We start from the raw sequence: 23,396 nt of genomic DNA, 5'->3' as shown, positions 1-23,396 counted from the left end.
GTAAGGAAGTCAGTTAGTAAGACGGGCTAGGTCGCACCGCTAGGTGGATGATTTAAGGGTTTCCAATTATCAAACCCATTCGCTTAATAGCATTTTTTTCATAGAACTGTTCTACAGGATTTATTTGTGAAGAATTATTCATCAGTTATGGGCAGATTTGGGCGACTAATTCGGCATGTTTTATCAGATTCTAATTTGTCAACAAGTTGTAATTTTATTCATTGTATATTTCTCTGCATTAGACCCACGGGGGTCTTCTATCTTGTTACTACACATGTGTCCTTTGATACCTAACAGAAACTTGTTGTATTTCACTTCGGTTCGGTTCGGAGTATAAATGTAATCTATTTATACCATCAATTTCGTTACACACATTTTTTTCTTCCAGACCTTCAAGGGAAGAATGCTAGAACTCGGTACCGGTATTCATATATTTATGATTTTTAACACTGCTTATGGTAGTAGTGTGCTGCTGCCATCGTGTGGTTTCTAACAATTGGTTTTCGCTATCAAAAATTCGTTCTTTTAACCTGATGTGCTCTCGTCGCACGCTCTAACTCAATAGAAAGTAGCGGTCTTGTGTGGTGTCACATTTGTTTGTATTACATAATTTTACAGGAAGGAAATCTGATTCCGATTGGAAATGTACAAATTATTTCTCTATATATACTCGCAAAAAATGGCGTCAAAGGAGAAAACGTCCGCCATATTGAAGAAACAAAACAAAAAAGCAGCGAAAATATGGCAGTTTAAGAGTATGTAAAAGGTTTCAAGCAAACTCCGAGTATTGGACTGCGCGGGAGCAACCAAACACCCGTTCACGGGAGCGATGATGGTATATGGTATGCAAATGGTAATTTTTCTGATTTGTCTATATTTACAAAATAGTCAACAAATTAGGAAGGCGATATTATGTTGGGAAAGACATTGTTACAGGAACCAAAAAACGTATGATTAATGAGCGTGTCAACAACAGAAAAAAACGACTTCGTTATGTCTGACCATTCTAACTAGAATATTAACTTACCTTGTTTGTCTTCATATCAATATTCTCACTGAGCTCTTCTACTCTGCTTTCTGTACGGAATAGCGGTTAGCCCCGCAGTGTGACGGGCATTGTCACACGTCTTTGATTTAGGCAAGTGATTCTTCCCGTTTAAAGTTGCCTTTTTTCTTTGTTGCCCCAAAACGCGTATTTTCTCTATAGCTATTTTTTATGTTGGCATTCCTCTAGAACTACGTTTTGTTTTTGCTCGATGAAACGTGACTTGTTTTTAACAGCTATGTTTAAATAAATTAAGTATTTAAAATGTTGCCTGTTGTTCGCAATATACCTATTCATTTAAGATATACACAGTTTTTTTTCATCGTTTGCCCTAATAGTGCCTAATCTCTGCGGTATCAATTTACACTAGTCTGTTTGTTAAATACATAGATAATAAGTTTAATTTATTACTGCAAACAAAGACCTATACTTTTCATTCAATCGATTTTATTTACTATACATAACTGGTAAGGTTCTAAGGGTAGTCCACAAACAAAGATCAATAATAACTTTTTGTGTTATTATACAGTTCTATATTACACATATGCGTAAAGCTGGTAGCGTATAGTGATTTTACATTACAGTTTGAAGCGCAATGTTTTGTGAACACTAGCTGTTTATGATAGTAAGCCATACAAAACAAACCAATGGACCTGGTGTTTTTGAAAATGATGAATTTCCACAATAAATACAAGTTTCTAAAAAATCCGTAATTTATCCTGTGATAACAACTGCGAAAAAAGCGAGCTTACTTGGTGCAATAATAGGTACCTATACTTTAGGCAATGGAAGTTTGTCAACCGAAGTTTGGATCGTTCGTTCAAAACAAACCAAAAAAAAAAAAGAGGAAACAAAATCGAAACCGCGAAACCTATCAGAGGTCCTTCAGAAGGGCACTTTTTGCGTTCTTCAGTTTATCGAGTCGTTTCAGCAGATGGTTGTTGCAGGTTTCCAGCTCTTCCAGACGGTCCATTGCTTCACGGTTCTGTAAATACAAGAAAGATTGCGATTATTAATGGTGAGCTTTCACGTTTCGACAGCAGCATCGTAGCAGTTGACAGGGAACTGCCCTGTGATTTAGGTCATGCGTTTAGAAGTCATAGCTCACTCGGTTTCGCAAAGATGTGGATATGAAATTTAGGAGATGGAGTTATTATCATGACCTTTTTTGAACGAGCATGAGCGAAATTGGTGAGATACTAGCCAAAACTGCTCGAAAAAGTGGTGTAACGCTGGAACTATCGCATGGACCTCCTCAAACACAGTCGTGGCCAGTAACTGCATCTTCAAAAAGTAAAATAATGATGGACATCAATTTATCGATTGGATTTGATTTAAGATTTGATTTAAACTTTTAAAGCAGAGCATGGAGTCGGATTCGTATCCATGGAATGAAGCATGTCATTAGATGGAGGCCCATTAATGACCATCTATGTGTGTTGAGGATTGAAGACAAATTCGACACCAACTTTTTAAAAGGGCCAATCTGCAAAATGTAAACAAACCGAGTGAGGGTTTTTGTTTTCTTATGCTAGTCCAGCAAAAAAGAACCCTCACTCGGTTTGTTTACATTTTGCAGATTGGCGCTTTTGAAAAGTTGTTGCCGAATTCTTTGATTACAGCCTACTAAATGTGTACGCACAGACGAACGACAAACCAGATGACGCGAAAGAGAAGTTCTATGATCTTTTTAAAGGAAATATGGAAAGCACCCAGCACAAGATATAAAGATAGTCATCGGGAATACAAATGCAAATGTCGGACGCGAGTTCTTTTATTTTGTTACTGGTAGAGAAAGCCTCCATCTTACCACAAACGGCTAATTAACTTCGCTGCAGTTAGAGGAATGGCTATCTGTAGCATCTACACGACGGAACATTCGGAAGCACACCTGGAAACACCCTAATGGAGAGGCCTGCACTCAGATCGACCACGTTCTGGTTCCACATTTTTCTAATAACGCATACGTGCGGCCTTTCCGGGAACCAAACATCGACTCGGACCACTGTCTTGTAGTAACCAAGATTCGCGCCCGGTTGTCCAACGTATTCAAATCAAGACCAACGAGGAAGACACGATTAAACATTCGGCGGTTATCAGCGAAAGGAGTTGCTGCACAGTAATCTCGGACAACTGATGAGCGAATCGGTGAACAAGTTGAAGGGAACCTGAATGAGCGGCGGGAGCACAACCACGATGCGATCAGTACTACAGCGCGAGAAATTTCGGTTACTACTGCTGCGGCCACTTCTAACGTATGTATTAAAAAATGGACTTTTTTTCGAATGGTGAAAGAAAAAATCTAAGACAGCCAAATGAGTGTGATAAATTTCCCATGGAAGGTTATTATATTAGCTTACATGCAAAAAAGTTCTACAGCTCTATCGGTCGAACTCTAACCGTGATGGCGAAAACAGTGAAGCTACTCCGTTCAGAAGCGTGCGCGGTCAATGAACGGTACCCAGCCGCGTCGAAAACTTTGTGGACGCCGGATACACCCATTCCGGCATCTACAACATCTTGGCACTATTTTACAACAATCAACAAGCAACAAGCCCGGTTCCGGATCAGGTTCCGGACGGCCGACGACCCTGAACGACCAGAAGCTCTAAAGGATGCTGAAGAGGAAGACCGAGAGAAAAGTGGCTACATCGCTGCGTGCGCTTGGCCGGGAGGTCGGTGCAACCAGCCAAACAGTGAAAAAGTACCTGGCGAACATGGACAGACATGTCAGGAAGCGGCAGTCCCGTCCATTGGTCTCGGAGCTGCAGGCAATGACGCAGCGGCAGCGGCTGAATAAGACGGTCAAGACAGTTTTCCCGGCGAATCGCGACGTGGCGGTAGTAACGTACGACGACCCAAGTAACAAATTTAATTTTAAGATGCACTTGAAGAGGTTTCCAGCATTTGCTCCTTAAAACCGAATATAAAACTTGCAATTCTACAAATCTGCGATAAAACAGCCATAAAACCCTTATAAATCTGGGGAGGCCCACACTAAAGAATGTTCTCAAGAATATTTCTAAAGGTCCTTTTAAAACTTGTAATTCTTATCGATATGTATTCATAGTGACTTCCAAGAGTCGGTTGAAACTAAAAGAAAACCACCACAAGTGTTGATGATTTTATGGTTGTCGTCTCAAAGAACACTTGCAAGACATCATACACTTTTCACAGTCTTTTTTTTTTAAATTGACTGAAAGCTATAAGAGAAAAAGCATTCACAGATATTGCTTTTCCAAAATGGATATAAATGAAAATAAAAGCAGCTGCTTTGTTGTCAATCAATGAGAAATTTTTCGTGTCACGCTCAGTTTGTCGATGTTTTGTGACATGAAAGTTAGAAAATTTTAACGCGCCGGTTATTTTCGTTAGATTATTAAAAAATTTAATTAATAAAAAAAAATCAATAATTTCATGAAGAAGTTGATAGCTACCAAATTTTTAACAAATTGCGGCTAAAAGTCTTTTAAGTGTCCGAACATTTATTTGAAAATATAAGATCACTTATGGTATTGCATAACAACACATTTATAAACGCCCATATGCAATTGGCTAGAATTTCAAAAGTAATTCAAACAGTTCTGTTCGCCATTTTTTCAATGGTTTTATCTAAATCAACCTGAAAGCGCTTATTAGACTAACATGTCTTGCACAAGACAAAGAAAAATTTTCCAAGAGGTCGATAAGTTCATCTATACTTATTGTATTCTTGAAGAAGACAATTTGTGCTTGAACAAGAATTGTTTGAATTACTTAAGGGGACCAAGTTTTTTGCAAGATAATCATTCTAGTATAAACAAAGAAAACGTCAACAAAGTGTCAATGTAAGTTGTTTGTTGTGCTGGAGGTTCACCTACTTATATTGAGTTTAATATTTTTTAAGTACAGCAGTCATTATGCTTACCCATATAAATTGATTTTGAAAATTAAAAGTGGGCTGCACGGCAGTTCCATGCGTAAAGTTTAATCTGCAAAATTTTTTATATACTTTGTCGTTACAACCGTCTTTAAAAAAAATATGCTTCAACTGCTTCAACCCCTTCGAACATTTTCCCAACACCGGCTAATGACCTCTATATTCAATTTAAAAAATACAAACAACTCTACAAACCGGCACCGGCACCGCCTCCGCCAAAATACAATCGAACCAAATTTTCTAATAACATACAAATCTACCATTGATGCATCATCACCGGCATAGTCCTTCCTCAGCTCATTTGGAAATCTTCATTGTTTTTTGATTTCGCTGATTTTTCATATGAAATCTTGTTAAAGTTTCGCGCTAAAGTATTTGTTCAATTTTCTCCTGGTTCAGATGCCCATTTTGACAGATCAGTTGTTTACGCTCGAATGTTCTTTCGTCAGAGTATGATTTCTCTTACAAGAATATACGGTTTTAAGACGGTTTTATGGTAGCATTGTTAAGACAAACCAATCTTGCAGAAGAATGTCATAAATTTTTGTCAAAACTATTGCTAGGTTTTAAGGAGCGCCGTTTTTGAGCAGAAATCAAGTATCCTTTAAAACCACTTATAAGGTGAATTACACTTATTGATATTTCAGTTTTATACGTATTTCTTCAAGTCTCCTTCAATCATACTTCAGAAATGTTAGTCAAATAAGATAACATTCACTTGAGGAAAAACATTATAAAACCTGATAGATTTTGCAATGCTCTGGTAAAACTACTATAAGAAATGCATAAGACCAATTTGCTATTGGATTGTTACTTGGGGAGACCTGTCTCACCCTGGATGACAACGACTGGCAGGGCACTTCGTAATTTATTTTTTTCGTTTCACGCAGAGTGCCAACAAGAAGAACCGAGCCAGAAGTCATATATTGGCTGCAACTGTGACACACCACAGCAGACAGAGATACCGAAATGCTACAACTGCCGAAAAGAGACTTCACCGTCGCAAAAAAACGCTAGCGGGGGCGGAGAATTGCATCGAGAGGCACGATACGTGAAGCTTCTTTAAAATGGTCAATGGAATCAGGAATTGAGCCGTGCCAACTCCTGTTATGTGCAACGACAAGGCGGTATGAACTGAGGACGAACTACCTACGAACTGGTTGGAAGGTCTCATAAGCCCTATTTACAGAAAGGGCCACCGACTTGAGTACAGCAATTATCGTGGCATTACTTACTTACTTACTTACTTACTTAATTGGCCTAACGTCTTATGACAAGGCCTGCGCAGTATAATTTCTCCATCTGTTTCGGTCCATGGCAACTGATCTCCAGTTCCGCGAGCACCTAGTGCTCGCCAGATCTCGCTCCACCTGGTCTTGCCACCTCGCTCGCTGTGCCCCTCTTCGTCTTGTTCCTACCGGATTTGATGCGAAAACCATTTTTGCAGGATAGTTGTCCGGCATTCTAGCAACATGTCCTGCCCAACGTATCCGTCCAGCTTTAACCACTTTCTGAATACTTGGTTCGCCGTAGAGACGCGCGAGCTCGTTCGCCTCCATACACCGTTCTCTTGCACTCCGCCAAAGATGGTTCTTAGCACCCGCCGTTCGAAAACTCCGAGTGCTCGTAGGTCCTCTTCTAGCAGTGTCCAAGTTTCGTGCCCGTAGAGGACAACCGGTCTAATTAGCGTTTTGTACAGTGTGCACTTTGTACGGGGGCTCAAATTGTTCTACCGCAAGTGTTTGTGGAGTCCGTAGTAGGCCCGACTTCCGCTGATAATACGTCTTTTAATCTCACGGCTGGTATTGTTGTCCTCTGTTGCCAGTGAGCCAAGGTATACGAACTCGTCGACTACCTCGAACTCATCCCCGTCGATTACCACGGTACTGCCCAAGCGAGCCCTGTCGCGCTCGGTCCCGCCCGCCAGCATATACTTCGTTTTAGACGTATTATCTTCAATCCAATCTTCTCTGCTTCGCATTTCGGTCTGGTGTACTGATCTTCCACCGCCTCAAATGTTCTGCCGACAGCATCCACGTCGTCAGCAAAGCAGATAAATTGACTGGGTTTATTGAAAATCGTGCCCCGCATTTCGATCGCCACTCGCCTTATTACACCTTCAAGCGCAATGTTGAATAGCAGGCAGGAAAGACCATCTCCTTGTCGAAGTCCCCTGCGAGATTCGAATGGGTCCGACAATCCACCCGAGATTCTCACACAGCACTGGATCCCATCAATCGTAGCCATGATAAGTCTAGTAAGCTTACCCGGAAAACCGTTTTCGTCCAAAATTTTTCATAGCTCTTGTCGGTTTACGCTATCATATGCGGCTTTGAAATCGATGAACAGGACTCGGAATTCGCGGCACTTCTGGAGGATCTGCCGCAGGGTGAAGATTTGGTCTGTTGTAGACCGACCCTCCATGAAGCCGGCCTGGTAACTTCCCACAAATCTATTGGCTATTGGCGATAGTCGATGAAAGCGGACTTGGGACAGCACTTTGTAGGCGGCATTCAGGATAGTGATGGCTCGGTAGTTCTCACAATCCAGCTTATCACCTTTCTTGTAGATAGGGCAGATAACCCCGTCTTTCCACTCCTCCGGTAGTCGTTCCGTATCCCAAATCTTGACAATCAGTTGATGCAGACAGCCGGCCAACTTATCCGGGCCCATTTTAATAAGTTCCGCTCCAATGCCATCCTTTCCCGCTGCTTTGTTGTTCTTCAGCCGCTGGATGGCTTCTTTAACTTCCCTTATCGATGGGGGTGGCACATCTTCGTCGCTTGCTGCACCAATGTGGTCACTGCCTCCGCTATCATGGTCTTCCGCCTGCACGCCATTCAGGTGTTCATCGTAGTGCTGCTTCCACCTTTCGATCACCGCACGGTCGTCAGTCAAGATACCTTCTTCTTTATCTCTGCACATTTCGGCCCGCGGCACGAAGCCTTTGCGAGATCCGTTGAGTCTCTGATAGAACTTCCGTGTGTCGTGAAAGCGGTACAGCTGTTCTTCGCACTCCTTCTCCTCTTGATGGCGCTTCTTCTCCTTGAAGAGTCGGGTTTGCTGCCTCCGCTTCTGTTTGTATCGCTCCACATTCTGACGGGGGGCTCTACGCAGCATTTGTACCCGCACTGCGTTCTTCTCAGCCAATATCTGCTGGCATTCCTCGTCAAACCATTCGTTACGTCGATTCGGTGCCACACTGCCTAGGACGTTCTCCGCTACGCTGTTAATGGCTGTTTTCACGGCATTCCAACAGTCCTCAAGAGGGGCTTCATCCAGCTCACCCTCTTCCGGCAGCGCGGTTTCGAGAGATAACGCGTAGTTTTCGGCGACCTCCGGTTGCTTCAGTCGCGCTAGATTATACCGTGGCGGGCGGCGGTATCGTATGTTGTTCACAACAGATAGTTTTTGACGTATCCTTACCATCACTAGGTAGTGATCCGAATCAATGTTAGCGCCCGGATAGGTTCTGACATCGATAATGTCTGAAAAGTGCCGACCATCTATCAGAACGTTATCGTGGCATTACTCTCCTCAATTCTGCATACCAAATTCTCTCCCGCATCATGTTTCATAGATTGAGGCCGTTGCAGAAAACCCTTGTTGGCGAATGCCAGACGTTCTAAGATGGGCCAAATGTTCACCTTGTGACAAATCCTCGATAAATTCCGGGAATTCAACTTACCGATTCACCATTTGTCTTCAAGGCGGCGTACGATTAAGTTAAATGAAATGGGCTGAGGCAGATTATGCTAGAACATGCTTTTCCAACTAAACTGATTAGGCTGATACGTGCTACCCTTGATGGTTCAAAATCAAGCGTCAGGATAGCGGGTGAGATTTCGGACTCGTTTGTGACGTTAGATGGTTTGAAGTGACTGACGGACTATCGATTTTGCTGTTCAATATTTCATTAGAAGGTGCTATTCGAATGGCAAGCGTGCAGAGAAGCGGTAACATCATCACGTAATCTCACATACTTCCAGGGTTCGCGGATGACATCAATATCATCGATGTTAAGCGTAAAGCTGTGGACGAGGCGTAGACGCATCTTAAGGAGAAAGTTGCGACGATATGGCTTGTCGTCAATTCGGCCAAAACAAAGTATATGATGGCTGGTAAAGGGCATAGCCCTTCGAGTGATGGAACTGCGGTGGAGATAGATGGAGATACTTTTGAATTGGTTGATGAATTTGTTTACCTTGGTACGTTAGTGACATGTGACAAAGATGTGAGCCGTGAAGTAAAAAGGCGGATAGTGGCTGCCAAAAGGGCCTTCTACGGATTGCGTAACCAGCTGAGGTCCCGTAGTCTGTAATCCTGTACAACACTCGCGCTCTATAAGATGCTAATTCTGCCGATGATACTCAACGGACACAAAGCGTGGTCGTTGAAAGAGAGCGACCGGCGAGCTCTTGGTGTTTGTAACTTACGGCTAGACACAATCACGAGCGCGGTATTGACCTCGTGAACTAATGCCTCAAAGTCGGCCTGCCTATCCAAGTTTTCGCGGGTAAAGGGAAATCGTAATTGTTAATGGAAAACTCGCGTTTGGTTTTAAAATAGGTCTACCGTTTTATTATCCGCCCAATTAGCGCAGTTTGTAGCTCTTTTAGCAATAGTTAGTTAGTTTAGCACTTGGTATTTCAATTATATCACTTTGTTCTTCACGCATTTAACGTTTAATTGTTGACTGGGATAATATGCACAGGTGAGCTTAGTGTGGGCTCTATTCTCACAGTCACCTGGGTGACTCCGCTCACCTGGGAGACTGTACAAATCGAATGGGGCTTGTAAGGTGAGGTGACTTTAGGTGAGGTGACAGGAAAGTGAAAGAAGTGAGGTGAGATGAAGTGACTGTGAGAATAGGGCCCTGTATCTCGCCAAGACCTTTTTAATCCCTGCAGGTTATTCCACTTAGCCAAAAGGACGTTCACAACTTTTATCCTTTTAATATCGACATGTACAGGTCAACCCATGTTGTACTTCATATGAGGGAGTAAATGTGTTTTTGTGAAAAACGAACATTGGAAGAACTGGGAAAAATTATATTCAAACTGTGAAAAATCCACAACTCGCAATCTCGCGTCGAGTGCGTTATCCAATTACACCACTGATGGTCAATACAAAAGGATGTTGCCCTCGTCAAGTATATAAGCAATCCTGATCGTCGTATTTTCGCCACGTTCAGCCTACGATCTGAAAGCATCTATCTGAAAGCGGTGTCCAGCTTTCTGCCTGTTTTCCCCCTGATGGCAGCCGGTGGAAACTCTATGGGTGACGGGCTGCGTGCTTGGGGTGCATAGTTCTATTTTGAACTTCAGTGGGAGGTGCTGTGGGAGTTCGTGCCCTATTTCTACCTTCTGTGGGAAGTATTGTGGGAGTTAGACATTAACTAGTACAAATATTTCTTACTTTTTCAATGAATCACGAAACAAACGAATAAAATGAACTAACAAATCCATAGAATCTTCATTGCGGAGCCTAGCGACGCTTGCATGCTTTTGAGCGTAATATCCTGTGATCAATTCTTACAGACATATTAGACGAAAGAGTGTGGGGCAGGCGCATGAATCATGAAATATGCCAAGTAAACCAAGCATGAAGCGACTAAAACATGGCAGGCTACAATCGGCTGGCCATGTAGCAAGGATGCCGGATGAGAGACCAGAGTAAACAATATTTAGCAGAAAACCCGACAGAGGTCGATGATTTTGTGGCACACCCTGTACCCGTTGGATGAGCGCTGTTGACGTGGATGCTAGAGGCAGCGAGTGTTAGGGACGACTGGAGAGCGGCAGCTCAAGAATTCGGCATGGATTCGATATGAATTTGCGCATTCAGTAGCATCCAGTTACATGAGTTACGAGCGAAAATTTTTCAGTTGATCAACTGACAGGTATTGCCTTTTCATCGGCGATCATAGCTTAAACCGTCGAGTTTGTGTTTCGAATACTATTTAGACCCGAAGTGACTCATCTAATGCTCCGAACGCATCGTATATCATGATAGAGTGATATCTATTCAACTTCATACTTCCAAGTTCCACAAGGTAGCGTACTCGGAGCACTGATCTTTTCACTTTTCATTAAAATAAACTACTGCACTTAAGTATCATCTCCTATACTGTCGATTCGACAACTATTTGAGCCATCTTTCCGATTGACGATTGTATGGCATTACATGAAAATAACGTGCACACTAATAACAAAAACGGATAAAACCCCTAAAGGACCTTGTAATAGCAATAAAATTTGCGATCGTAATTTTGCTCTCCGCTTGAGAATTACCCAGTTAGAGTTGTTTGATTCTAAGTACTGTCGACCCAACATCGGACGATCAATTCATACAGGGTCTATTCAATTTGTATATTAGGGTGCCAATAAAAATGGTCATCTTAAATTTTCAAACGGAAGTTTATGCAAAGTGGTGATTTTGACGGAAAAACGCCACAATTACAAAATTTTAGCTCAAGCGGACATGATTTACTAGTGCCGCAAAGCCGTTAAAGCATAAGTTTTTGAAATCAGAAAAATTATTCCCAAGGAAATAATGGGTTTTAAAATACCAAAATGGCTTGAAAATGCATGAAACGAATCTTGCGTTTGATTTTTTAAATCGTAGAGATTTTCCAGGTATCAAAAACCTTGCGGCACTAGTAAATCACATCCAATAAAAATCAGGCGATTTTTAATCTTCTTATAAATCACCCTAGTTTATATTGCAGGTGTATTCTAATCAAAGCGCAAACCCTATTGAAAAGCCATGACTCGACTATATTGTGTCATACAATTGAAATGAACATATTTCAAAACGGACTGGCTTCGAGGCCAATTGAATTCACAGTATGAAGGCCAAATGATGCAATTTACATGTGTTTCTATGATTATGAATGAACAGATGATCATAACACACTTCAATATAAAAACACGCACACCAAACATTAGCACCACATAAAAAACATCACTCAAAACAGTGTTAGGACATTTGTTACGGTTCGAACTTAACATCTTAATAATAATTAGATCACAGTGGCGAGTCCGGATTACTATTGGTACCGACAGGCCGAAAAAATTAACAGTCAGCAGCAGAATAACTCCAATAATTAACAAAGATCAATTTACAGAAATTTGACCTCCACATCACGGACAATGTTTGTGTAGGGAGGTACGAATTGCAAATGACTCAACGGGTACACCTACTCAATCCCTGTTGCTCTGCCTGCAGGCTGCAGCGAGTAGATACACCGGGCGTCAGATCGAATAAGGCAATACGAAAATCAATTAAATGCACACAAAATGTGGCGTTAGTAGCTAGCACACACTGCGGGCACAGGCAGTGCATTAGTAGTCAGTAAAATGCCTAACGCCAAAGCGGAGAACGCAAACGATCGCTAATCATTTTGTTGGTCGGATCGGATCGCTCGCTACCAAGCATGTTTGGCTTACGAACTGAAACATAACAGCAAACGAACATAACAACATACCGATGCTTACGTACAGATTGGGTTCGGCGAACTGAACCGAACGCTACTCAAAATAATGTGCAATGCAACCACCGAGGGTCGAACCCGCGGGGCATCAGTTGGATGACATCGAATAGTCAATTGATACCGCTGCTATCGTACTGACTGGTTGTTGGTGGGTACGGTAGCGATCGTAGATGCAGTCGTATTGGAGCAGTAGTTCGTAGTAGTAGTAGTAATAGCGTAGACGGCAGCGACAGCAGTAACAAAGAACATAATTTCAATTGCAGTCTAATTAATCGATTGCGCCACGAGCATTAGTGGAGTAATTTGCACCAGTCCGTGCGCCTCGTCGGCAGCTGATGGCGATCGTAGATATTTACTTGAGAGAATTGCGTCTTGTTGTAGATTATGAACGAGGTATTATACGGTACGTTGCTACTGACAGTGGCATTCGTCCCAGAACTGGGTGATAATTGGCTGTCCGATAGAATAGATACAGATGTATAATTCAATAGCAAAATCAGCACGCGCAGTTGTAAGGCTGACTAATTGCATGTGTTGTACAGTAAAAAAAAAGACTTACCTCCCGCTGAAGTTTTCTCCTTTCGATTTTAAGATCACTCTCAGCTTTTTCTGCCGCCTCCGCGGTACTCCTGTATCGGATCACCTGCGTCTCGGACCGAGCCAAACTGGCCTGCAGGTTGGCAATTTCCTGCTCCGCTTTCTGCAGCTTGTATTTATAGTCAGTTATTAGCTTATTCGCTTCTCCTAGAATTTCGCAAAGACGTAAAAAAAAGCTGGTTAGTTGCTGTTGGCGCGAGTAATGAACCTATTTGCGGGGACATACTTTGTGCATCCTCGTAATCGTCGTCGTCCAACGCTCCGTTGATGGAACCGTACTTTCTGCCCTTGGTCTTGACGTCTTTCAGCTGCTGTTGCAGCGTTTGCACTTCGTTTTGCAGTTCATGTTTTTCCTCGGAGAATTTCTTAAGTCTTACATCTAGAGAAATGGTAAGAATTTGCAAAATAAATCGAGGTTTTCAGAAAAGTAATCGAAACTTACCTAACGAGCCTTGCACGGATCCTAGCAGTTGTGCGTTCTCCACTGTGACTAGTGCACGTCTTGCGTCGGAACCGTCTTCGTTTTCAACCGTCACGATTACCATTCCCTGTTCCTCGATCAGCGTGTCTCGTTCCTGCAGCTGACCTTGAGTCAACTTCAGCTCTTCGGACAGTTTGTCATTAGCACGCTTCAAGGCATCGTGATCCCGGCATTTTTCCTTGTACTCCCGCTGCAGCTGTGCGTGCGATTCTTCCATTTCCTCCAGCTTATCCTTCAGTAGCTGAATTTGGTAGCTCTGCGAGGCACGTTCGTTGTCCAACTGTGCGTTAGCAACCATGGCTTTACGGAACCGTTCTTCCACGTCCTAAAATGTATTGGAAAACTTGAAAAAGGAATTCAATTTTAAAATGACAAACCTAGAATCTTACCTTCAGCTCATGTCGCAGATCCCGCAAACTTCGGCCTTCTTCTTCCAGGGAATCCTCGCTGCTTCTTCGGGATGATAGCGAACTTCCCCGCACCGCAGGGCTTCCGGCGGCCAGTCGAGCGGACCGAGACCCCAGCGACGAGTCCGGCGTCGACAAGCCGGCAGACTGTTGCTGCAGGTCGAACACTCGGTCGGCATTTTGTTCCAGCTCCTTTTGCTGCCTCTCCAGCTCGCGCATACGGATTTCGCGCGCTTCAGCACGTGCTTGTCGTCGAGCTGCCAGTCGAGCCTCCGCCTAGAGAAAAATATCGGAAGTGGAAAACAGAATATGTAATCACTCTGCTCACTCTGTTTTATGGTGGAAGTTAAGGATTTGAAACGTATGGCACATGGAACATTAAAGAAACACACAAGACGAATTGACTATCCATTTGACACTTATGTTTGCGCACGACGAGGCTGGAGAATTAACTGAATGACAAAAACTACACCATAAACACATAAACATTGTGAGATGGCTCATTACCTCTCGAATTTCCTTGAATTCGGCAAGAAGTTTCGAGGGGGAAAAAGCTCAGCCGCGAGTAGAGTTCATCTTCCATAGAGTATCGTGAGGGTCGAATGAGTTGTGCCATACGGCCTGGTCCGGCCCGTATGCCGTCTTACGGTCTTAGTTGACAATTTGGTGCCATATGCTTTAATCTCACGTGGGCGAGAATGGGAACGGAAGGCATAACTAGAGCCACATAGTGGGATTTATTACCTACCGTACCCTATCGGTACAGGAACGAACATCTCAACTATCGACCGGCGTTAACCTGCTTCAGCCGGCAGAATGCAAGGGTTCGGTCGAATAACGGTTGTCGACCGAGGGTTTATCGGATTAGCAGTGCGGTAATCGTATATGTAAACATTTGCGGGCAACATAAGTTAAATAATTGGTTAGCAATTTCAGTTTACGTTCAACCGCTCATAAGCTTAATACTTCACAATTGAAAACCATGTTTTTATTGACAGCAATGTTACGGATCGCGATGTACAGTTCAGAAATATGTAAAGTAACCAATAAGAACGTTAAGAAATAATTTCATTTAACTTTAATAAACTTAATATAATAGAAATAGATGGCATTTTCTTCTGTTATTCTCTTTGAGTCGTGAATTCTGTTAAGACGTTCGAAAATAATTTATAATAATGGCAAATAAACTTTTTAAAGCACAACTTTTCGGTAATATACTAATTTAGACACTTAAGAACCTTATTTTTCATTGCTAACAGTTAATTTTGCAGATTAAAATTTAGAAAAAAATACGCTAAACGGAAGTACCAAAATTCAAAAAGGTTGAGGTTATTTAAATTCATACATGTGGTACAAAAGATCAACTATCAACAGTTGGTATACACGTGTGCTATTTCTATCAATCTGATCCCGATTGTTGACCTGGACAAATGTGAGCACATTGGCTACGGAAAAAAATCCAGTAATGTACAGTTCAGTGTAGTGCAGGAACATTAGGAAGTAGGGACGCGGTTGTGTGTAGGTTGTTGTTTATTTATAGAAATGTGATCTTCCTGTCTGCGCAGCGTATGGATAGCGATAAACTAAACAAGCATTTTAGCCGTCCCTGGATTTCGTTTGAGTTTTGATCCTATAAGTTACCGGGTAAATGTTTCCGACCTAACTTCGAGGGGAGTCTCACATCGTCGCGTCGCGCGGTATATTTCAGAAGGGTTGCCGTAGCATTCAATGTTTAGTCCTTCGTTTTACGAACTGATGAGAGAGAGAAACATAATGAACGTACGCAAACGTATGTTTTACTGATCTATCTTGTCACTGCGATCATTGGATCATCGAGCGATTGCGGATTGTTCCGATATTTCTGCGGAGGTCCCAATGAAACCAAGCTTGGTAAGTCTGCAAGGACATGCGTCTGGTATGAAATTATGGTTCATAGAGAGAATTATTGGTTCATAGAGAAAAATCGTAAAAATGTTTATCCGAATCAAAAAAGGTCGGTTCGAAAGTTTAGTTCGTTATCTCTCTAATCGAAAAGTATAATCCTCATGTGTTATTAATTCGAGCCAAGCTAGCAATATCGAACTAGAATCCAATACCCTACCCAGCGCTAGATACATACGATTTGTCGCTGTATGCGTATATTTGATGATAACTCTGATAACATTCTCGCTTCGTAAATATAATAACGTAGAAACACGTGATTTTACAGAAGAAAGTACCGTAAGCGGCACCGATGTGATTTTTTTAAATCAATTTTCCTAGTTGCATCGAACTGAAATTAGAGTCGGTCGCTTCTATTAAGGTACTGCAGTATCTTTTTTGTCGTGCCAAGAAACTAATGACAGCTTTTCGTTCTGGAAAAATTGTTTACTTACTGGAAATACACACATTGAAAAGTTATCGAAGACAGAGCATGAGAGACGTGAAAAAATCCTGCCCACTCACGTTGAAACCCCAACGTTCTCAGGAGCAATCATCGCCGCCAAGACTTTAAATTGTTCAAAATCGACGGTAAATACGGTGCTTTTCGAAGCGAAGATCATCAGGGCAGTTCGAAATAATCCTAGGACATAATATGGCGAAAAGGTATAGCTCGGGAATTGATCTGTATGCGAGAATGATTTCTGTCGTACCCCGCCAGCAAACAACCCAACAGGACGCTGAAGCAGAACCTGGTTGCCGAAAGCCGTGCAAGAAAACTGTACAACCAAGTTCTGACCAAGTATCAACGGATGTATTTGATGGATAAAACGGTTGTATAACTTTTACTCGAAAACCATATCGCGGAGTAAACTATCCTGCAGAAATCTCTAAAAGCAAATTATGCAAGGCACTGTAAACGTTTTGTAGACGATTCAGGGCGAGACGGCCGCAGGCCACGACTGGTGCCGGTGACCCGCCGTCACTCCAATCGAAGTTTATTTGTTTTCCTAGATCTAGTACTTGTCATCAGTTGGGTCCGAACGAGTGATAGCGAGTAAGGACGGATCACACTTTCTTTGTGAGCATACCGACAGCCACTGGTTTGATTAGATGGTTTATTGCGAAAATATTCCAAAAAGAAGCAGGTATTTTCTGCGTAATAGTTTTCCAGCAAATAAGTCTTTCCGCTAAAATGTTTTCCGCCAAATAGTACTAGTAATAGTAGTACTAGTAGTCTGCAGAATGGTATTCAGCGAAATCCTATACAATCCGATAACACATACGTAAAAAAAAAGATTTTGGACAAATCCTAGGTCCTCAAAACTATCACCTAGTCAAAGGTTAGGGGTATTCTCCGGGTAAGTTTGAATCGTGTATCCAAGATCCAATTGCTGACTGAAAACTGTCACTGGAATCATGTTCCTGGGCAACAAAACCCGGCCGATCTTATTTCAAGAGGAGTTGCACTGGAAAATATTATCAAGAATGAATTGTGGTGGAAAGGACCTGAACGGCTAACCAAGAATCCAACGTATTGGCCTAAGCAACATAATCTGTCATCTGAAGGTATGGAAGAGGAGAAAAGGCGTGTTGTACTGGCGGTGGTTCCGGAAAATCCCAGCTTCATCGAATGGTATCTAACTCGTTTCCATAATTTCAATGCTGTTTTCCGAAGAACGGCATACTGGCTTAGTTATCTGAACAATCTGCGGTCCCATAAGGGAGGAAAGCGACAATGTGGTCCGTTAACAACAATAGAGCTTCAACGAGCTGAATATAAGGCCATACAATTGGTGCAGGCAGAAGGTTTCCCAAATGAACTAAAAGCACTGGCACGGGGAGAGTGGGTACCGCGTTCATCACCACTACGCTGGTACAACCCATTTATAGCGGAAGATGGTTTATTGAGGGTCGGGAGGAGGTTCAGAATCAGAATTTTTGGCTCATTTGTGGGGGGAGGTTAGGGCATTCTAGAGAGTCTCCTTCCAAAGTACCCCATTGTGTTTTCTGCGAAACACCTGCTTACCGAATTGCTTTTCAAACACTATCATTATAAACTCATTATTGTTGAGCACGGTTCGGCTTCGATACTGGCCCTTAGGCGGAATGAATATTGCAAGAAAGGTGTGTCATCAATGTTTGCGGTGCTACCGGATGAGACCGACGCTGATTCAGCAGTTTATGGTTGATTTACCGGCACCGAGAGTTACGGCGGCGAGACTATTTTCGACTACAGGTGTCGATTATTTTGGGCCGGTGTACGTAAGACCAGGATATCGGCGGACCGCAGTAAAGGCATACGTATCGGTGTTTTTCTGCTTCGTGACGAAAGCGACACACCTAGAATTGGTCACTGATCTTTTGACGGCACGGTTTATTCAGGCTTTGCGGAGATTCCTGAAAATCCTGAACACCAAAGAACATCACCAGAAGGTTGCCAAGGAGTGTGCGGACGATGGAATGCAGTGGAAGTTCATACCCCCTGGAGCTCCCCATTTCGGTGGCCTCTGGGAGGCTGCTGTGCGATCGGCAAAAAAACCTCTTTTGAAGGTGCTAGCGGACACGCCAATCTCCTACGAGGACATGACGACTCTTCTAACACAAGTCGAGTGCTGCCTGAACTCGCGGCCTCTAACTCTGCTTTCGGATGATCCTGATGACTTGCGGCCACTCACACCAGGTCATCTCCTGGTTGGTTCTGCTCTCCAATCAATACCATCAGCAGACAACACCGACACAGCTTACGGGAGACTAAAGAAGTGGGAAGCTGTACAGAAGAGGTTGCAAGACTTTTGACGGCGGTGGAAAACCGAGTACCTCAATCAACTACAAGAGCGCGTTAAGTGGTGGAAACCACCAGTTGGAATCAGGCAAGGCAGCTTAGCAGTGATTCGTGACGACAACCTACCGCCAACGAAATGGAGAATGGCGCGAATCATTTCGGCCCACCCGGGACCAGATGGGGTGGTCCGAGTAGTCACTCTACGAACACAGTGGATAGACCGGTTGACAAAATTTGCATCTTACCGGTTGCAACGGATGACGGAGTTCTCAATGCGAACGAAACGATCAACTGACTGAAACATGGATTGTTTTAGGGGGGAGAGGATGTTGGTGTACCACCCTATTGCAACTACGCAGCTATCCCTCGGTGCGGCAAAGGTAGCTGAGTCCCAACATGAGAGCTATCTGAGTTGCTGACAGAAGTACATATTACACATTAACAAATTCTCATTGTGGGAGGTACCGTTCTGATTCAAACTTAGAACAGTCTCAAACTTCGAACACTTAGAATAAAATGCTCGTTATTATCGCTAATATGATAAAAAATTATGCTTATTGTATACCATCGTGTTTACTATAATGTCCTCTATCCAGTCGTATACTATAAGCATGAAATTTTATTATATTAGCAATACTAACGAGCATTTTATTCTAAGTGTTCTAAGTTTGAGACTTTTCTAAGTTTGAATCAGTACGGTATATAGCACTAATTGTCCAGTTTTGAACGCGGTAAAATTAAGCGTCCGTCCAAAATCTACAAAGGGATAACTTTCTGACTAGTTAATCAGTTTTACCTTTGTTAAGTCGAGTAGCATAAGTAGTATTAATAAATGTTTAAGAAAGTAAAGTGTTGGGTTAAGTAAAAAACCAAGTGAACTTATTGCTACGTGTGATCACAACCCAAGCGAGCGGAGGATTTATTTTGGACTGCGGAATTCCCATTGGCCTTCCTTTGGCGGCCTTGTCATCCCACACTAAACCCATCCGGACCCTATAGAGCTATCGTACATTGTCATTGCGCGCGAGTTGATGATTTGGTAAGCAATCTGTAGTTGTGAAAAAAAATGGTTTTCATCATTGAAGCAACTACGAATGGACAACACACACACACGCATACGCATACACACACACACACACACACACACACACACACACACACACACACACACACACACACACACAGGCCGATATGCCTGCTGGGCACATGTGGTAAACTCCTGAGAGGATTATCCTTAACAGGTTGACGAGGTACACGGAAGGGGACTATGACCTGTCAAACACACTGTTCGGGTTCTGGATGCTATTCGTACGGTAGTCGAGCGAGCCGAGAAGTCGTCCAAACAAAAACGAAGAGGAAACCGATTTTGCGCCGTCATAACGATCGACGTCAAAAACGCATTTTACGAGGCCATCGCCGAGTCGCTGCGTTGGATGCTTGCCCGGAATGCCGGTGCAGAATTTTGAGGAGTTATAGGAGTTAACCGGACGCGTGTTTACGAAACCTCCGAGGGGCGAAAGACGATGAAACTTACGGCGAGATTACCGCAAAGCTCCATCCTCGGCCCTACGTTTTGGTATGTACAACGGTGTACTAACTCTGAAGCTGCCCAGAGGTGTAGTTATCGTTGGTTTTGCTGATGATGTCGTGTTATCGGATCGTATCGGTACAGGCGAAACACTGGAGGAGGTGGAAATATTGGCGACCGAGGCAATCGGAACGATTGAGAACTGGATGCAGGGAGCTAAACTGCAAATTGCCCACCACAAAACGGAGATCCTGTTGGTTAGTAACTGCAAAGTGGTACCGCGGTCATTCAACAGCCACGTCGAGTACGCCTGTGAAAAGGCCGCGAAGGCTATCAATCCGATAGCTAGAATCATGCTAAATAGGTACAGGCCTAGTAGCAGCAAACAATGGCTATTGGGCAGCGTATTACCGTCGGTACTACGAAATGGAGCCCCAGCCTGGATCACAGCGCTGCGAACCAAGCGGAATCGCGCAAGGCTAAATAGTACCTTCCGGCTCAATGTCATGAGAGTAGCCAGTGCGTCCAGAACCTTATCATCGGAGGCAGTATGTGTTTTCGTCGGAATGCTTCCCATCTGCATCATCCTGGAGGAAGATAACGAATGCTACATACGAAGACACATCAGAGGAATTCAGAAACTGCTGTAAGAGAGGAATCGTTCACTTGACACAGTTAGTTTCTGTCAGAGCACGGCTCTTTTAGGCAAAACCTGCACCGGTTCGTAGACGCAGCGACACCTGCCTATCTAGCATGCAGAGAGGTAGAAGAAATAACGTAGAACGCTGTCCTTGAATGCCCAAGGGTTACCGCGGTGCAAAGCGAGATTCCACCTTTGACCGTGGATAACGTAGTAAAAGAAATGTTTCGGGAGGAGAGTACTTGGAAAGCCGTCAACATTGTAAAAGCACAGATTATGGTGCAACTGCAACAAAAATGGAAAGATGAATAACAGATAAACAATGCTAACTAGGATATCTGGATAGGAAGCGGAGAGGCAAGCATGAAGCAGCGAAACTGTGGATGGTTAGAAATCCAACAAAGGTGGCCGTGAAAAGGTGGAAGTTGCGTAGGTTGCCATCCCTAGATCGGTACACGTCTCGATAGATGAATAGGAAGTAAAGAAGCGAACTCGTCGGAGTAGTGCTGAGCTCGATAAGAAACCCTGCGAGGGTAGTCGTGAGAAGATGGAACTCATGACGGCCGCCATCTCTGGTTCGGTACACGTCTCGACAGGTGAAGTGGAAAGTGGAAGGTCTACCAACATGGTGTATTTTAAGCATGGGAAAAATACTGCGAGGGCGGCTGTCAAGAAATGGACATTATGACAGCCGCCATCTCCGGATCGGTAACCGTCTCGACATGTCTACGGAGCAGTGTACAGACATAGCCTCCCCCCGAGGTAATATTTAACTGTAGTTCCGGTAGGGGGGGAGGGGGGGTGTTTAGGTAAGTTTTTATGCCCGGTTTTAGTGGGTTAGGTTAGAATCTCACACTGTACCTTGTACCTGTTCCTCATGTAAAAAAACGCACACACACTGATTGAAGCTAATTGAATTGACCAAAATCATGAAGGTAAAGAAGACTCCAGGTCCAGACGGGATTCCGAACCATCTGAATGTTACAGGAATGCTTAGATGAAGGTAACTTTCCCGATATCTGGAAGAGACAGAAGTTGGTGCAGCTGCTAAAACCGGGAAAACCCCCTGTAGATCTTCTATCGTATAGAGCTATATGCCTATTGGATACGGTTTGCAAACTGCTAGAGAAAGTAATCCAGAATAGACTTACCAAGTAGTACACGGGGAGTGAGACTGGCTTGTCAGACATGCAGTTCGGCTTCCGAAAGGACAGGTCTACAGTGGATGCCATTCGAAAGGTGGTGGAAGCTGCGGGGGCAGAAACAACAGCGGTTGTGAGGTGGTCACCTTGGATGTGAAGAACGCTTTCAACAGCGCCAGCTGACAAGCAATCACCCGCTCGCTGCATAGTCTGAGGGTCCCTGTATATCTCTGCAGGGTTTTGAAAAGCTATTTTCATAACCGAATACTGATATATGAGACAGACAGAGGAGAGAGAACAATTACATCCATGGCGGGCGTTCCTCAGGGATCCATCCTTGGTACGACATTATGGAATGCAATGTACGACGGAGTACTGAAGCTGAACCTTCCCAGGCTGTGTTAAGGTTGATGACTTCGCTGATGATGTGGTGCTGCTAGTAACTGGCGAATCAAGAGAACAGATGGAGATGCTCGCCAAGGACTCCATACGTAGGGTAGAAAATTGGATGCGTGAGGATAGGCTGGCAACAGCTCATCATAAAACATAGGTGGTAGTGATTAGCAACCGAATGGTAATGCTGTAAGCGAAGATTGCAGTCGGGGAATGCATTATCCACTCTAAGCGCGAAGTGAAGTAGCTGAGCGTGATCATCGACGACCGACTAAATTTCAATAGCCACGTCGATTATGCCTGTCAGAAAGCTGAAAAAGCGATCAAAGCGCTAACTAGAATCTTGCCGCGTAATTCGGTAATAAGTACCCAGCTAGCACCAACTCGTATATCAATGTACGAAAACTATCGTAAATATCTCCTAACAAACTCGAAATCGTAACTAAAGCTGGATAAAGTGGGATCAAGGTGATTTTTGTCGTATATAATGATAATGACTGACATACATACGATTTTCAGCACAAAATCGTAGAGTAGTACGGAGCGACTCGGGCTTAATCGGATATTATCGTATATAAATACTTATATAGTCGTAACGCTCAAAATTATTCGTAATCACGTATATCGCCTCCAAAATAGTACGGATATGCCACTTTTGCGTATGAAATACGATTTATTTAGCATGTATATCTGTACGTAATGCTGATTTTTGCCTTTTTTATACATATGAAAATGCTAGCTGGGTAGTAACAGAAGGAGGTTCCTGGCTAGTGTAACCACGTCATTACTTAGGTATGGCAGCCCTGCATGGATCTCGACACTTTGAATAGCACGTACAGATTGATGAGCATGAGGGTAATGAGCGCCTACTGTAGCGTATCACTGGAAGCGGTCAGCGTCATTACCGGCATGATCCTCATTGTATTGGTACTGGAGGAGGATTTAAAATTCTACAGTAATAGAGACATTCGCGGAGCTCGGAAACGAACACGGGTAGCCACATTGCGTCAGTGGCAAGAGGGATGAGGCAACACGATCAATGGA

At 43.3% G+C, this 23,396-nt stretch overlaps 1 protein-coding gene across 11 annotated transcripts in view; it reads right to left on the bottom strand.

Moving 5' to 3' along the window:
- Positions 1-222: 222 nt before the first annotated feature.
- LOC128745160 (leucine-rich repeat flightless-interacting protein 2) overlaps positions 223-23,396 on the bottom strand; it is a 134,248-nt gene continuing 111,074 nt past the window's right edge. For all 11 annotated transcript variants that reach the window (XM_053842169.1, XM_053842170.1, XM_053842171.1 and 8 more), the window contains 5 exons: positions 13,927-14,220; positions 13,499-13,862; positions 13,283-13,435; positions 13,019-13,203; positions 223-2,030 (listed from right to left, as the gene is read on the bottom strand). In XM_053842169.1, coding sequence (XP_053698144.1) covers positions 1,920-2,030; positions 13,019-13,203; positions 13,283-13,435; positions 13,499-13,862; positions 13,927-14,220 — 1,107 coding nt within the window. In that variant the 3' untranslated portion in view covers positions 223-1,919. The remainder of the gene's footprint in view (positions 2,031-13,018; positions 13,204-13,282; positions 13,436-13,498; positions 13,863-13,926; positions 14,221-23,396) is intronic.

Source organism: Sabethes cyaneus, chromosome 1 (genome assembly GCF_943734655.1).
Source record: "Sabethes cyaneus chromosome 1, idSabCyanKW18_F2, whole genome shotgun sequence".
Lineage (NCBI taxonomy): Eukaryota > Metazoa > Arthropoda > Insecta > Diptera > Culicidae > Sabethes > Sabethes cyaneus.
The sequence above is the reverse complement of the archived record's forward strand: the minus strand, read 5'-3'. Positions and strand labels throughout refer to the sequence as shown.